This window comes from Triplophysa dalaica, chromosome 1, assembly GCF_015846415.1.
Source record: "Triplophysa dalaica isolate WHDGS20190420 chromosome 1, ASM1584641v1, whole genome shotgun sequence".
Classification (NCBI taxonomy): Eukaryota; Metazoa; Chordata; class Actinopteri; order Cypriniformes; family Nemacheilidae; genus Triplophysa; species Triplophysa dalaica.
This window is the reverse complement of record NC_079542.1, coordinates 2,053,516-2,072,337: the sequence shown is the minus strand read 5'-3', so window position 1 is coordinate 2,072,337 and position 18,822 is coordinate 2,053,516. Positions and strand designations below refer to the sequence as shown.

The following is an 18,822-nucleotide window of genomic DNA, read 5'->3' as shown; positions in this document are numbered from 1 at the left end:
ATGTTTTCAGGATTGAGTTCACAACACAACGAGCTGGTTTGTAGTACGTGGGGTAACTACCATTACAAGACGTTCGATGGAGACGTTGTTCAGCTGCCGACCACCTGCAACTACATCCTCACCTCACACTGTCACAACAGCTATGAAGATTTCAACATTCAGCTGAGACGTCAGGTGACGAACGGTGAACCAACCATCAGCAGAATCGTCATGAAACTGGAAGGCACCGTGGTCCAGATCACCAAAGACTCGGTCAGCGTCGGTGGACAAACGTGAGTCTTTATTGCCATACTAACAATTACATTTTAAGTGTTGTTTCACTGTTAACTTTTCAGCTCATTGGTTTGTTACGCAGTCTCATGGCAACTCGTCGATATTTCATTAGAGTAAAGTTTGGGGCGGGGTTGGGGGGTGTGGCTTCATTACCGCTTTGTATGATATACGCTGTAGGAACTCGTATGAATGAGGCATCTTGTAAAATAGTTACAAATTCCTGTGAGAATTAATGGATTATAAACAATATAATTCATCTCTTTTAATGTTCATTTCAACATAAACATTCCACTAAAAATAAAAATAAAATGTAAAGTGTTAAGTTTTGCTAAACCCAGTGAACAAGAATGAACAATTGTGTTTGTTTAACATAAGCAAAGACGGTAGAAACATTATTAGCTCATGTTAGCTGAGGGATAAACCGGTGTCAATGCATGAGACATTGTGGTTGGTTTTAATCATCTTTCAAATACTGAAACCTAAAATCTAAGCTTATCTACTTGGGACCGCAAGACCAACTTGGACTCTTATGAAGCAAAACTTTGCTGTTTTGTTTTCTGCAGAGTGACACTGCCATTCAGCAGCTCTGGAGTTTTAATCGAGAAGTTGTCCAGTTATATTATGGTGAAGACGGTTTTTGGTCTCGTAGCCATGTGGAATGAAGATGACGGTTTCATGGTAAAAAACTGAAAATGATAAATAACACAAGCCATAATGTTTATTAGCTTCTTATCTTTTGGATGCATTGCTGCTTCCAACTAACACGATTCAATATTTTGGTGTTTTCAGGTCAGGTTAGATGAGAAATACAGAAACCAAACATGTGGACTCTGTGGCGACTTCAATGGAATCCAGCTGTACAATGAATTCATCAGTGATGGTACATTCAAGTCCAATGAAACCAAATTTAAACCTATGAATTCTACTCAAAATGTTTATGAGAAATAAATACACCTTTCAGGATCTACGATGACTGTGTCTGAATATGGAAACCATTGGAGGATGGATGATCCAACAGAAATCTGTGAGGAAGATGATATGTCTCATGATGAAAACTGTGGAGATGAGGTAAATATGTGGACAGACTCTGGGCTACAAGAGTTTGGCTTTTTTGTATTTTTTTTCATTCAGGGAGCAAAAGAGCACAATTATTGATGACTTATATTGAATGAACGCTTTTCTCTGTCCATAGTTACAGAAGTGTACCGTCTTTCTTTCTACTCGACCATAACAAATGAATCTCTCGTTCGTTTCATCAAAGAAACAAGCTCCGTTTTATCATATGAAAGATCTGAAACGTTTTTTTTTTTTTAGATGAGGAATAGCTCAATCACAGTTGTTAGTGTGTAAGCAGGTGATTTGTTGATTTTATTTGACTGGATTGATATCTTACACAAGACTGTTTGTGGCTTCTCTTTCTCTACAGACGTTTTGCCGTCATGTCTTCTCCAGTCAAGTGTTCAGCGAGTGCAGCGGTCTGGTGTCCATTGATTCTTTCATCCAAGTTTGCATGAAAGATTTGTGTCACTGCAACATCTCTGGAAGCTTCTGTCTGTGCAAAACCATAGCTGAATACTCCAGACAGTGTGTGCATGCAGGAGGCAAACCTGCAGAATGGAGAACAGACCATTTCTGCGGTGAGCACCTCATGATGTCTCAGTAGTTTCCACTATAAACACAGCCAGCCAAAAAAATATCATGTGTAAAATCATGATAATATATAGGCTGTGTTCCGGTTGTTTTTAACTTATGCAGTTCATGTTTTGATGATGGATGTGTCTGACAATCATTGGTTTTGTATGGTCAGCTCATCCGTGTCCGAGCAGCATGGTGCATCAAGAGTGTGGAAATCCGTGTACAGACACCTGCTCCAATCCTGAGAGAGGACAACTGTGTGAACAGCACTGTATCGATGGATGCTTCTGTCCTCTGGGTATAAAACCTCATCATTATTTCCCACATACAAGAATGTGTCAATAAATGCAAAGGTTATTGATTTTGTGTGTTTTTGATCTCCGTGAAGGCACTGTTTTTGATGATATAAACCAGTCTGGCTGTATACCCCTCCACGAATGCCCCTGCGTGTTCGGAGGTAAAACGTTTGCTGCCGGGGAGAATTACACAAGCACCTGCAGAGACTGGTAATCTTCACTCTATTCATAGAACATTTTCTCACAGAAGACATCCAATGTTGTATTTTTCTAGTTTTAAACGGCATGCTATTACTTTTCATATAGCACGTGTGCTCACGGTGAATGGAGCTGCGTTCAGAAGGATTGTCCTCGCTCGTGCTCTGTGGAGGGGGGATCTCATATCACCACATATGATGGAAAAGCGTACACTTTTCATGGAGACTGTACTTATGTGCTTTCCAAAGTACGTAAACCAAAGCATTCCCCTGACTGTTAGTCTACCATCTCTCTGAGATACAAATGCATTATGATATATTGGACAACAAAACAAGTCTTACTGGTACACTTTTGAAATTGAGATTTCTACTGTTCATCATCCGAAAGGAGAAAAAATAAGCTTTCCATTGATGTATGGTTTGTTAAGATAGGACAATATTTGGCAGAGTATATTTTAAGAGATACAACTATTTAAAACTCCGGGATCTGAGGGTGCAACAAATCAAAATATTGAGAAAGTCACTTTTAAAGATGTCCATCAGGGGCGCTGTAGCAGGCCGTTGATGAGAAGCAACAGGTTTGTTTTAACGCTCTCTATTGGCTTACCACAGTAATGACGTTGCAGAGAGAAGAGGAACACAAAAGCTGAAAGTCTAAGCCTTACATAAAGAAAAGAACAAATTTGAGCGGCTAATTCCCAAAGAGCGGGCATGCAATGTTTTGTAGGCTATTGGCACAAATATTCCTGTGCTACTTATGACTGGTTTTGTGGTCCAGGGTGATATACATTTTTTTGCTTAACATTATCATAGCAAATATACAACTTGATTGAAATGATTATTATACGGTATATACAGCCTGGGGAAAAAATTAAGAGACCATTCCAAATCAATATTTCTTGATGTATTGTGATCATTTCAGATGAATATCTTTTGAGTATCTTCATTTCCTGCAAATAGAAACAATGTTTTTTGTGAGAAATATTCTTACAAAAGGTGTAATTTTAACTGAACAAATACCTAGAAATACCAAATTCAGAAAAAAAATTAAAATTAAATGGTCTCTCAATTTTTTAGCATTTTTCCCTTTTATAACATGCAGTAAATCTAAGAATTAAATGAAAATGGTAGTCTGTCAAACTTAGATGGACATTATATTGTCAAGCATTGCCATGTCTGACTGCATTAGAAAACTAAACATCAAATCAACATATGCAAACGATTCCTAGTTTTTATGTTCAGTTTTATATGGATTTTATTAAAACATCATACGATGTAATAAATAAGGATAACGAAGGTAAATCTTTACATTTCATTCCAATTCATTGATTATTTCAATTTTTTACCTCATCCATGTGTCTTTTTTATTTACAGCAATGCACAGACACAGAATTCACAGTTCAGGGAGATCTGGTGAAGTGTGGCGTGACGGACACTGAGAGCTGTCTGAAGGCCGTAACTTTGGCTCTGTCTGAAGGGATGACTGTGAGTTCTGATACCAGACGTTTAAATCTTAATTGATGTATTTATCGGTATTTCATACTCATGGGCTGTCGTGTACTCGTTACTCAAGAACTTTTCTTTGGTGTCGGCAGGTGATCAAAGTGGATTCAAGTGGAAATCTTGAGATCAACAGAATCATTTCTCAGATGCCCTTTTTCACGGGTAACCTACATGTAGATAAATAAGCTCTTTCACTGAACCAAGATTTCTTCATATTAAAACACACTATCAACTTGCTTTATTTTCAGCTGACGTCAGCATTTTCAAGCCCTCGTCGTTCTACATTGTCATTCAGGCCAATTTGATTGGGCTTCGGTTAGAGATCCAGCTTGTACCATTAATGCAAGTTTACATCACCACCGATTCAGCGTACCAAGGAGAAACATGTGGTATTTATCAACGCAGAGCTCTTCTTTTGCTTTCATTTACGCAATAAAGACATATTATCATTTTCTTCAGGACTCAACTCAACTCAACTTTATTTATATAGCGCTTTTTACAATTTTCATTGTTACAAAGCAGCTGTACATGAGACACATTTAATACAAGTATGAATTCTAAAGCAGCCCCCCCGGCCAGGCAGATAGTGCAAAACAATATGCAAACGGTGGTGAGGAACCCAAAACTCCCATAGAGAAAAAAAACCTCAGGGGAACCCAGGCCCAACCAGGGGATTCCAGTTCCTCTCTGGCAAAAGCTGCTGCCTCTGCACAAGCTCATCAGTGCTTGCACAACAAGGCTTAATAAAAATATAAAAATTAAAGATTATCATTAACAATCAGGACGTCAATGTATTCTGTCTTCAGTGTAGTTCAAATCAAATCCCTTCACAGGTCTTTGTGGCAATTTCAACAACATTGAGGCCGATGACTTTACGACCATCGGAGGACTGAGAGAAGGAACGGCCGTCGATTTCGCCAACACTTGGAAAACTCGAGCCAGCTGCCCTGACATCAAGAGAAGCTTTGAGAATCCCTGCAGTCTGAGCATTGAAAATGGTGTGAAAAAAATTCTAATATACATAAAAAATCTTCTTACAACTACCAGTGATAGCCACTGATGTCACAATAATGATCGCAATATATATGAACATATTATAACAATTGATATGCCAAATAAACCTTTTTAACAGAGAAATATGCCCAGCACTGGTGTGCGTTGTTGTCAGACCCGTCAGGACTCTTCGCTCCATGTCACACCGAAGTCAATCCTGATGTTTATCAAGCAGTAAGTGCAATGAGGTTTCTTGTCTTTCATAATTGTATTTTGATATTTGATTGTTTATTAAAGTGTCTCACGTGTTGCAGAACTGCATATATGACAGCTGTAACTGTGAGAGGACGGAGGACTGCATGTGTGCCGCGCTGTCGTCATACGTACACGCGTGTGCCGCCAGAGGAATTCTGCTGGACGGCTGGAGAGACGCCGCCTGCAGTGAGTTCATTCACAACATCACTTCATAAGCCAACTTAAACATGTCGACAAACTCTAATGAGAGATCAAAGGGAAAGAAATGAAACATTATTTGAGGATCTTTGGACAGAGATGTTCCTCGTTTTCATCATGTTCAAAAGTATACTTACAGTCAGTGCGCTTAACATTGAAATAAAACAAACAACCTTAAAACATTTTTGAAGGAGATACGGATACATCTTCACCGAAAGTGAAAAGTTGAATATTATTGAGCTTAAAGAAACGCCCCCTTGTGTCTCCTCAGAAAAGTACACCACGATATGTCCGATCAGCACGGTCTACTCTTATGACATGACCAGCTGTGACCGCACCTGTCGATCTCTTGGTCAATCAGACAGCACCTGTGCTATTGCCTTTGTGCCGGTGGACGGCTGCGGCTGCGCAGACGGCACCTTCATGAATGAGAATGGGGATTGTGTTGCCTCTGTCAACTGCTCATGTTATGATTCAGGCAAAACTATATCACCAGGAGATGTCATCTCGAAAGACGGACGGACATGGTGAGTGGATGGAGACTTCACAATTATATTGAAATCGATGTCTGTCTTTACTGAGCTCATCACAACAACATAGTTAACTGGTGACCTAAAATCATGCACATTTTCTCTTCTATCAGGAATTAGGATTTGGAATGATATTGTTGTGCTGATTGTTTTACCACACAATGTAAATATCACTGATTAATATTTATTTTTCAGTGTCTGTGAGGAGGGAAAACTGAGCTGCTCTGGAGGACACACTGCAGAAGGTGTGTGGGTGTGTGCGCGTGCACCTGTGTGTTGTTGTACACCTGTGTCTCCGTATGTCTGTGCACATGTGTTTGTGTACATGTCATGTGTCTCTGCACCTGAGTGTTTGTGTTTATCTGTGTCTGTGTGTGTACGGGTGTGTTCACCTGTGTACATGTGTGTGTTTGTGAGTGAGCACATTGTAGTGTTTGTGTGGATATCAGTGACATCACTCCACTTCTTTTTTGAAATACGCCATTTCTCTGATCGTTTCCTTCAGAATGTGTCGCACCTATGACGTTCTTCAACTGCTCCAGCGCGCCCTCAGGTTCGACGGGATCCGAGTGTCAGAAGAGCTGTAACACATTTGACATGGCCTGCGTGAGTCCCTACTGCTGTCCACACTCACACAGATCAACATTATAAACAGCACTCATTGTTTTGTTGTTTATTGATGTGATTTACTCATTCTTTTTGAGTGCACATTTTATTTTTGCCGTGCCCATCTGTTCAGCTTTTTATTTTGTTTGCATGAAGGGTGGTGTTGCTCTTTACTTTAAACATTCACTCACATTCATGAGTGAAGTGGGCTGGGGAAGTTTCTGGAGACACAAAGTTCATAGGTTTCAAATGTAAAGGAACATGCATAATAAAAACATTTGTGTAGATTGAATGCACTGAGAGGATATAAGCATCTATATGATGGTTGGTGGAATATAATAATTGCAGATCAGCACAGAGTGTGTGTCCGGGTGTGTGTGTCCCTCTGGACTGGTGTCGGATGGAAATGGCGACTGTATACCTGAAGATCTGTGTCCCTGCTATCACAATGGAGTTGCGTATCAACCCAGGGAAAGCATTTTCGCTGACTGTAATACATGGTAAGTATCCATAATTATTTGATATATTTGGTACGATCCCTTTAAATCATATGCGTTGAACTACTCTTAATAGCACTTGTAATGAGAGAAGATGGCAGTGCACTGAGCACCAGTGCAGCGGAACATGCAGCATTTACGGAGATGGCCATTATCATACGTTTGATGACAAAAGATACGTCTTTGGTGGAAGCAGTGAATACAGCGTCGTTCAGGTACTTATGTATGGCGTGATAAATATAGAATTGTGCAAAATAGTTTAATAATAAACATCATCGTTATTTATATTATGTCTAAAGCTGCAATCTCCAATTTTTGCCTCTCTATCGCCATTTCTGTTTGAAACACGAAACTGCAAGTTACTTTACCTATGTATCTTTATGTGTAAGTTAATGTATCCATGTGGTAAGATAAGGTCAATTTTTGGTGATTTTTGTTTATTTTTACAACATTTAACAACAACAACTACAACAATAAAAGTTATGTATTGTATCTTTAACATTCAAAATGTTCAAAGTGTTTGCAGATTTCACTTGAAGATTAACTTATATTTATTATTGCATGAGCAGGATTACTGCAGCAACAATAACGTTAATGGCTCGTTTCGAGTGGTGACTGAAAATATTCCCTGCGGAACCACCGGCACCACCTGCTCCAAGGCCATCAAGCTTTTTCTCGGAGTGAGTCGGCGTACCGTCACCAAAGCTTTCATTAACAAAGAATAAGCACTGAAAATAAATGTGTCTTATTGCAGAGCAATGAACTCAGACTGACAGAGGGAACCTATCAAGTTGTCCAGAGGGATGCCGGAGAGGAGATTCCTTACCAGATACGCAGCATGGGACTTTACATGGTGATCGAAGCAAATAATGGACTGATGCTGATATGGGACAAAAAAACGACTATACACATCAAGCTGAGTCCGGAGTTCAGTGTGAGTAAACCACTCTTGTCAATTTTTAAGGCACAAATATCACATCTGTGTTGTACCATGTGTGAGGGGAGTTATCTTTCTACCCTCAGGGTCGTGTGTGCGGTCTGTGTGGAAACTACGATGGGAATGCGAACAATGACTTCACTTCCCGCAGTCAAGCGCTTTCCGTCGATGTCCTGGAATTTGGAAATAGTTGGAAGCTTTCTAGTGGCCCGGATGCAACTCTCACAGAGGATCCGTGTGTTCATAATCCCTACAGGGAGGCTTGGGCACTGAAACAGTGCAGCATAATAACAAGCAGCGTCTTCTCAGCCTGTCATCCACAGGTGCTTACAACAAACTCATATTGAAGGAACACTTCACCCAAAAATACATTTTCCGTCATCATTTAATCACCCCCAAGGTGGTTAAAATCTGTGCATGACTCTTGCTTCTTTGGTTTTGTGTTCATACAATCAAAGTCCTTATTAGGTAGTTCCAGTTAAAGCTGCTATCCGTAACCCAAGTACACACAAATAAGTTTAAAAACCCGGCTCTTGACGCTTATTCAAAAATGAAAGAATAATAATATACTTGTCTTTCGTCAAAGGTGGATCCGTCTTCATTCTACGACGCTTGTGTGAGAGACTCTTGCGCTTGTGACAGTGGTGGAGATTATGAATGTTTCTGTACGACTGTAGCGGCTTATGCTCAAGCCTGTAATGAAGCTGGAGCCTGCGTCGTCTGGAGAACTCCAAAAATATGCCGTGAGTCACCGATGTACTGCAGCTGATTTATCGTCAATAGATGTTGTGTAAAGCAGTGATGTAAAATGTTTTTGTATCGCAGCGTTGTTCTGTGATTATTACAATCCACCTGGTGAATGCGAGTGGCACTACAAACCTTGCGGAGCTCCATGTATGCACACCTGCAGAAACCCCTCTGGAAATTGCTCAAGTCAAACACCAGCACTTGAAGGTGAGAGCCCTCAATGGCTTCCATTAGAGGAGTAGCCTAAATCTATACTATTCAAACAGTTTGACTTGGATCTAAAGCACTAGAGCATGAAACAATCTGGTTAAGCTACGGGTCTGATATCTGGGTAACAAATGTTGTGATCACACAAGTCAGAAAAACACAATGATATAGGTTCAGAAAATCTCTTTAACTTTTGAACTGTTTTAGGTTGCTATCCTCAGTGCCCTCAGGAGCAGCCTATTTTTGATGAGGATAACATGAAATGTGTAGTACAGGAAGATTGTGGCTGCTATGATGGACTGATACATTATGAGATAGGCCAGCAGGTGCCAACCACAGAGAACTGTCAGTCATGGTGTGTATCATCTTATTCAGTCAATCGATACAATATGTTTTCTATATATATCAATGTTTTGATATACACTGAAGATTAACCTGTTCATCCCTTTCCTTCCCCGTGCAGTAACTGCTCTGAGTTTGGCATTATGTGTGACTATGATGTTTATGGTGAGATTATGTGTAGTTTTAGTTTAAATATTATAAATGCCAACAAGAATTTGATTTCCTCATACTTATTCTTTATTTACAGCATGCACATGCATTTACAATGATGTACAGTACCGCTATAATGACATCATTTATCACACAACGGATGGACTTGGAAGTTGTATCACAGCCACATGTTCAGCCAATGGAACTATAGAGAGAACTTTCATTGCTTGTGAGACGACTAGTGTTCCAACAACTTCCTCCCCCCCGACTACAACACCAATCCCAACAACTGTTTTTGTCTTCAGCACACCAGGTTTTTATTTATTTCTAATGTTTATTCTTACTCCTGTATATTGCCACTTTTCTTTTCTCTTTATAAACAAAAACAACTTACTATTTCAATCTTTAATCATGTCAATACTAAACATGTATTTTAATGGGAAGGTTCATCCAAAAATAAAAAATCTGTCATCATTGACTTACCCTAAGGTTGTTTCAAACCTGTATAAATGTCTTTGTTTCAATGAACACGGAGAACGATATTTGGGAGAATGTTACCCATTTTCAGTTCTGGGACTTCATCCACTACCATTAGAATTGTTTCTGTTCTGTTGAACATCTAATTATATTTTAAAGAATTTAAGAACACAAAGAGTTCTCGGGCACCTTTGACTACCATTTCAGTCTTCCTACTTTGGTAGTCAATGATGTCCAGGAAATGACTAACATTCTTCCAAATATCTTTCTTTGTGTTCATCGGAACAATGTGATTTATACAGGTATGAAATGACATGAGCGTGATAAATTGATTACAGAATTTTCATTTTTGGATGAACTATCCTAATCAATGGTTGTTAAAGCATTCTCTTGAATTTCATAGCTTAATATTTTCTTTTCTTTTGTATCCACAGAAATTACTTCCCCTGAAACAGAAAAACGAACAACCACATCTCAAGGCGTTTTCTCCACATCCAGGAAGCCAGACACGATGGCTACGAGTGGGAAAACAAGTCAACCAGCAACAACTGAAGATATTGTAACTGCTTCTACAAAGGAGACCAAATATTCAACTGAAAAACAATTATCAATGAATACTACAATTTCACTGAAATCAACATCAACACTGTCCACAACAGCACCAAAAACAGAAACTGAAAGTTCCACAGTAATGGAAACTACAAGCATGACTACATCAAAGACTTCAATTGCACCTATTACAAAAACACTTGCAACCATCACTGGGGAAATATTCACAACAAGTTCTGCAACATCTACATCCACACTGGAGATAACTGCGGAACAGAGAACGACAGAGACTGTGTCTTCCACCACTAGACCACCAAAGGTGGAGACAACTGGACAAACAAGTCAACCAATAACAGTAACAGAGACAACTGCTGTGCCATTGACAACAGTTGTGTCAACAACCCCAGAATCCTCCACTGAAGCTGAGGGGGTTTCTTCAACAACAAAACCAATCAAAGCTGAAACAACATTTGCAACAACCACACCAAGCATCCCAACCACAACACTGTTTGTGAAAGAGAGCACCACTGTCCCATCATCCACAGAGACAAGCAGAGCTGCAACAACCTCTACATCAGTGACAGCTACTCAAACAACTGGAGAGCCAAGAACGACAGAGACTGTTACAGAAAATGAAACAACTACATTTGAGACACCTGTGTCCATCACCACAAGACCACCAAAGGTGGTGACAACAGGACTAACAAACCAACCAACCACCACATCTACAACAACAGCTGAAGAAATCACATCTACACCATCTGAACTGTCAACATCTTCTGTTCCAGCAACACATACCTCATTACCAGTTATAACATCCACAAAACCAACAACAGAAACAGAGACAACGGTTGTGCCAGTCACTACAGTTTTGTCCACAACAACAAGAGCTGAATCCTCCACTGAAGCTGAGATTACCACTGAGGGGGTTTCTTCAACAACAAAACCAATCAAAGCTGAAACAACAATTGCAACAACCACACCAAGCATCCCAACCACAACACTGTTTGTGAAAGAGAGCACCACTGTCCCATCATCCACAGAGACAAGCAGAGCTGCAACAACCTCTACATCAGTGACAGCTACTCAAACAACTGGAGAGTCAAGAACAACAGAGACTGTTACAGAAAATGAAACAACTACATTTGAGACACCTGTGTCCATCACCACAAGACCACCAAAGGTGGTGACAACAGGACTAACAAACCAACCAACCACCACATCTACAACAACAGCTGAAGAAATCACATCTACACCATCTGAACTGTCAACATCTTCTGTTCCAGCAACACATACCTCATTACCAGTTATAACATCCACAAAACCAACAACAGAAACAGAGACAACGGTTGTGCCAGTCACTACAGTTTTGTCCACAACAACAAGAGCTGAATCCTCCACTGAAGCTGAGATTACCACTGAGGGGGTTTCTTCAACAACAAAACCAATCAAAGCTGAAACAACAATTGCAACAACCACACCAAGCATCCCAACCACAACACTGTTTGTGAAAGAGAGCACCACTGTCCCATCATCCACAGAGACAAGCAGAGCTGCAACAACCTCTACATCAGTGACCACTACTCAAACAACTGGAGAGTCAAGAACAACAGAGACTGTTACAGAAAATGAAACAACTACATTTGAGACACCTGTGTCCATCACCACAAGACCACCAAAGGTGGTGACAACAGGACTAACAAACCAACCAACCACCACATCTACAACAACAGCTGAAGAAATCACATCAACGCCATCTGAACTGTCAACATCTTCTGTTCGAGCAACTCATACTTCATTACCAGTTATAACATCCACAAAACCAACAACAGAAACAGAGACAACGGTTGTGCCAGTCACTACAGTTTTGTCCACAACAACAAGAGCTGAATCCTCCACTGAAGCTGAGATTACCACTGAGGGGGTTTCTTCAACAACAAAACCAATCAAAGCTGAAACAACAATTGCAACAACCACACCAAGCATCCCAACCACAACACTGTTTGAGAAAGAGAGCACCACTGTCCCATCATCCACAGAGACAAGCAGAGCTGCAACAACCTCTACATCAGTGACAGCTACTCAAACAACTGGAGAGTCAAGAACAACAGAGACTGTTACAGAAAATGAAACAACTACATTTGAGACACCTGTGTCCATCACCACAAGACCACCAAAGGTGGTGACAACAGGACTAACAAACCAACCAATCACCACATCTACAACAACAGCTGAAGAAATCACATCTACACCATCTGAACTGTCAACATCTTCTGTTCCAGCAACACATACCTCATTACCAGTTATAACATCCACAAAACCAACAACAGAAACAGAGACAACGGTTGTGCCAGTCACTACAGTTTTGTCGACAACAACAAGAGCTGAATCCTCCACTGAAGCTGAGATTACCACTGAGGGGGTTTCTTCAACAACAAAACCAATCAAAGCTGAAACAACAATTGCAACAACCACACCAAGCATCCCAACCACAACACTGTTTGTGAAAGAGAGCACCACTGTCCCATCATCCACAGAGACAAGCAGAGCTGCAACAACCTCTACATCAGTGACAGCTACTCAAACAACTGGAGAGCCAAGAACGACAGAGACTGTTACAGAAAATGAAACAACTACATTTGAGACACCTGTATCCATCACCACAAGACCACCAAAGGTGGTGACAACAGGACTAACAAACCAACCAACCACCACATCTACAACAACGGCTGAAGAAATCACATCAACACCATCTGAACTGTCAACATCTTCTGTTCCAGCAACTCATACTTCATTACCAGTTATAACATCCACAAAACCAACAACAGAAACAGAGACAACGGTTGTGCCAGTCACTACAGTTTTGTCCACAACAACAAGAGCTGAATCCTCCACTGAAGCTGAGATTACCACTGAGGGGGTTTCTTCAACAACAAAACCAATCAAAGCTGAAACAACATTTGCAACAACCACACCAAGCATCCCAACCACAACACTGTTTGAGAAAGAGAGCACCACTGTCCCATCATCCACAGAGACAAGCAGAGCTGCAACAACCTCTACATCAGTGACAGCTACTCAAACAACTGGAGAGTCAAGAACGACAGAGACTGTTACAGAAAATGAAACAACTACATTTGAGACACCTGTGTCCATCACCACAAGACCACCAAAGGTGGTGACAACAGGACTAACAAACCAACCAACCACCACATCTACAACAACAGCTGAAGAAATCACATCTACACCATCTGAACTGTCAACATCTTCTGTTCCAGCAACACATACCTCATTACCAGTTATAACATCCACAAAACCAACAACAGAAACAGAGACAACGGTTGTGCCAGTCACTACAGTTTTGTCCACAACAACAAGAGCTGAATCCTCCACTGAAGCTGAGATTACCACTGAGGGGGTTTCTTCAACAACAAAACCAATCAAAGCTGAAACAACAATTGCAACAACCACACCAAGCATCCCAACCACAACACTGTTTGAGAAAGAGAGCACCACTGTCCCATCATCCACAGAGACAAGCAGAGCTGCAACAACCTCTACATCAGTGACAGCTACTCAAACAACTGGAGAGTCAAGAACAACAGAGACTGTTACAGAAAATGAAACAACTACATTTGAGACACCTGTGTCCATCACCACAAGACCACCAAAGGTGGTGACAACAGGACTAACAAACCAACCAACCACCACATCTACAACAACAGCTGAAGAAATCACATCTACACCATCTGAAATGTCAACATCTTCTGTTCCAGCAACACATACCTCATTACCAGTTATAACATCCACAAAACCAACAACTGAAACAGAGACAACGGTTGTGCCAGTCACTACAGTTTTGTCCACAACAACAAGAGCTGAATCCTCCACTGAAGCTGAGATTACCACTGAGGGGGTTTCTTCAACAACAAAACCAATCAAAGCTGAAACAACAATTGCAACAACCACACCAAGCATCCCAACCACAACACTGTTTGTGAAAGAGAGCACCACTGTCCCATCATCCACAAAGACAAGCAGAGCTGCAACAACCTCTACATCAGTGACCACTACTCAAACAACTGGAGAGCCAAGAACAACAGAGACTGTTACAGAAAATGAAACAACTACATTTGAGACACCTGTATCCATCACCACAAGACCACCAAAGGTGGTGACAACAGGACTAACAAACCAACCAACCACCACATCTACAACAACGGCTGAAGAAATCACATCAACACCATCTGAACTGTCAACATCTTCTGTTCCAGCAACTCATACTTCATTACCAGTTATAACATCCACAAAACCAACAACAGAAACAGAGACAACGGTTGTGCCAGTCACTACAGTTTTGTCCACAACAACAAGAGCTGAATCCTCCACTGAAGCTGAGATTACCACTGAGGGGGTTTCTTCAACAACAAAACCAATCAAAGCTGAAACAACAATTGCAACAACCACACCAAGCATCCCAACCACAACACTGTTTGAGAAAGAGAGCACCACTGTCCCATCATCCACAGAGACAAGCAGAGCTGCAACAACCTCTACATCAGTGACAGCTACTCAAACAACTGGAGAGTCAAGAACAACAGAGACTGTTACAGAAAATGAAACAACTACATTTGAGACACCTGTGTCCATCACCACAAGACCACCAAAGGTGGTGACAACAGGACTAACAAACCAACCAACCACCACATCTACAACAACAGCTGAAGAAATCACATCTACACCATCTGAACTGTCAACATCTTCTGTTCCCGCAACACATACCTCATTACCAGTTATAACATCCACAAAACCAACAACAGAAACAGAGACAACGGTTGTGCCAGTCACTACAGTTTTGTCCACAACAACAAGAGCTGAATCCTCCACTGAAGCTGAGATTACCACTGAGGGGGTTTCTTCAACAACAAAACCAATCAAAGCTGAAACAACATTTGCAACAACCACACCAAGCATCCCAACCACAACACTGTTTGAGAAAGAGAGCACCACTGTCCCATCATCCACAGAGACAAGCAGAGCTGCAACAACCTCTACATCAGTGACAGCTACTCAAACAACTGGAGAGTCAAGAACGACAGAGACTGTTACAGAAAATGAAACAACTACATTTGAGACACCTGTGTCCATCACCACAAGACCACCAAAGGTGGTGACAACAGGACTAACAAACCAACCAACCACCACATCTACAACAACAGCTGAAGAAATCACATCTACACCATCTGAACTGTCAACATCTTCTGTTCCAGCAACACATACCTCATTACCAGTTATAACATCCACAAAACCAACAACAGAAACAGAGACAACGGTTGTGCCAGTCACTACAGTTTTGTCCACAACAACAAGAGCTGAATCCTCCACTGAAGCTGAGATTACCACTGAGGGGGTTTCTTCAACAACAAAACCAATCAAGGCTGAAACAACAATTGCAACAACCACACCAAGCATCCCAACCACAACACTGTTTGAGAAAGAGAGCACCACTGTCCCATCATCCACAGAGACAAGCAGAGCTGCAACAACCTCTACATCAGTGACAGCTACTCAAACAACTGGAGAGTCAAGAACAACAGAGACTGTTACAGAAAATGAAACAACTACATTTGAGACACCTGTGTCCATCACCACAAGACCACCAAAGGTGGTGACAACAGGACTAACAAACCAACCAATCACCACATCTACAACAACAGCTGAAGAAATCACATCTACACCATCTGAACTGTCAACATCTTCTGTTCCAGCAACACATACCTCATTACCAGTTATAACATCCACAAAACCAACAACAGAAACAGAGACAACGGTTGTGCCAGTCACTACAGTTTTGTCCACAACAACAAGAGCTGAATCCTCCACTGAAGCTGAGATTACCACTGAGGGGGTTTCTTCAACAACAAAACCAATCAAGGCTGAAACAACAATTGCAACAACCACACCAAGCATCCCAACCACAACACTGTTTGTGAAAGAGAGCACCACTGTCCCATCATCCACAGAGACAAGCAGAGCTGCAACAACCTCTACATCAGTGACCACTACTCAAACAACTGGAGAGCCAAGAACGACAGAGACTGTTACAGAAAATGAAACAACTACATTTGAGACACCTGTGTCCATCACCACAAGACCACCAAAGGTGGTGACAACAGGACTAACAAACCAACCAACCACCACATCTACAACAACAGCTGAAGAAATCACATCTACACCATCTGAACTGTCAACATCTTCTGTTCCAGCAACACATACCTCATTACCAGTTATAACATCCACAAAACCAACAACAGAAACAGAGACAACGGTTGTGCCAGTCACTACAGTTTTGTCGACAACAACAAGAGCTGAATCCTCCACTGAAGCTGAGATTACCACTGAGGGGGTTTCTTCAACAACAAAACCAATCAAAGCTGAAACAACATTTGCAACAACCACACCAAGCATCCCAACCACAACACTGTTTGTGAAAGAGAGCACCACTGTCCCATCATCCACAGAGACAAGCAGAGCTGCAACAACCTCTACATCAGTGACCACTACTCAAACAACTGGAGAGTCAAGAACAACAGAGACTGTTACAGAAAATGAAACAACTACATTTGAGACACCTGTGTCCATCACCACAAGACCACCAAAGGTGGTGACAACAGGACTAACAAACCAACCAATCACCACATCTACAACAACAGCTGAAGAAATCACATCTACACCATCTGAACTGTCAACATCTTCTGTTCCAGCAACACATACCTCATTACCAGTTATAACATCCACAAAACCAACAACAGAAACAGAGACAACGGTTGTGCCAGTCACTACAGTTTTGTCCACAACAACAAGAGCTGAATCCTCCACTGAAGCTGAGATTACCACTGAGGGGGTTTCTTCAACAACAAAACCAATCAAAGCTGAAACAACATTTGCAACAACCACACCAAGCATCCCAACCACAACACTGTTTGAGAAAGAGAGCACCACTGTCCCATCATCCACAGAGACAAGCAGAGCTGCAACAACCTCTACATCAGTGACAGCTACTCAAACAACTGGAGAGTCAAGAACAACAGAGACTGTTACAGAAAATGAAACAACTACATTTGAGACACCTGTGTCCATCACCACAAGACCACCAAAGGTGGTGACAACAGGACTAACAAACCAACCAACCACCACATCTACAACAACAGCTGAAGAAATCACATCTACACCATCTGAACTGTCAACATCTTCTGTTCCAGCAACACATACCTCATTACCAGTTATAACATCCACAAAACCAACAACAGAAACAGAGACAACGGTTGTGCCAGTCACTACAGTTTTGTCCACAACAACAAGAGCTGAATCCTCCACTGAAGCTGAGATTACCACTGAGGGGGTTTCTTCAACAACAAAACCAATCAAAGCTGAAACAACATTTGCAACAACCACACCAAGCATCCCAACCACAACACTGTTTGTGAAAGAGAGCACCACTGTCCCATCATCCACAGAGACAAGCAGAGCTGCAACAACCTCTACATCAGTGACCACTACTCAAACAACTGAGGGCCAAGAACGACAGAGACTGTTACAGAAAATGAAACAACTACATTTGAGACACCTGTGTCCATCACCACAAGACCGCCAAAGGTGGTGACAACAGGACTAACAAACCAACCAACCACCACATCTACAACAACAGCTGAAGAAATCACATCTACACCATCTGAACTGTCAACATCTTCTGTTCCAGCACCACATACCTCATTACCAGTTATAACATCCACAAAACCAACAACTGAAACAGAGACAACGGTTGTGCCAGTCACTACAGTTTTGTCCACAACAACAAGAGCTGAATCCTCCACTGAAGCTGAGATTACCACTGAGGGGGTTTCTTCAACAACAAAACCAATCAAAGCTGAAACAACATTTGCAACAACCACACCAAGCATCCCAACCACAACACTGTTTGAGAAAGAGAGCACCACTGTCCCATCATCCACAGAGACAAGCAGAGCTGCAACAACCTCTACATCAGTGACAGCTACTCAAACAACTGGAGAGTCAAGAACAACAGAGACTGTTACAGAAAATGAAACAACTACATTTGAGACACCTGTGTCCATCACCACAAGACCACCAAAGGTGGTGACAACAGGACTAACAAACCAACCAACCACCACATCTACAACAACAGCTGAAGAAACCACATCTACACCATCTGAACTGTCAACATCTTCTGTTCCAGCAACACATACTTCATTACCAGTTATAACATCCACAAAACCAACAACAGAAACAGAGACAACGGTTGTGCCAGTCACTACAGTTTTGTCCACAACAACAAGAGCTGAATCCTCCACTGAAGCTGAGATTACCACTGAGGGGGTTTCTTCAACAACAAAACCAATCAAAGCTGAA

The 18,822-nt window shown here is 41.4% G+C and overlaps 1 protein-coding gene across 1 annotated transcript; it reads left to right on the top strand.

Annotated features, from left to right (window-relative positions):
* On the top strand, window positions 1-18,055 carry LOC130429816 (mucin-2). The gene is given in 28 exon segments (XM_056758636.1): window positions 1-272; window positions 837-951; window positions 1,063-1,153; window positions 1,235-1,341; window positions 1,700-1,910; window positions 2,081-2,206; window positions 2,297-2,414; window positions 2,511-2,649; window positions 3,776-3,886; window positions 3,997-4,066; window positions 4,153-4,293; window positions 4,738-4,902; window positions 5,037-5,131; window positions 5,212-5,338; window positions 5,622-5,877; window positions 6,076-6,137; window positions 6,386-6,486; window positions 6,835-6,986; window positions 7,060-7,198; window positions 7,553-7,663; window positions 7,738-7,917; window positions 8,007-8,243; window positions 8,507-8,663; window positions 8,746-8,874; window positions 9,082-9,229; window positions 9,338-9,381; window positions 9,464-9,679; window positions 10,278-18,055. Coding segments are annotated over 28 exon segments (11,598 nt in total).
* The last annotated feature ends 767 nt before the right edge of the window (window positions 18,056-18,822 follow it).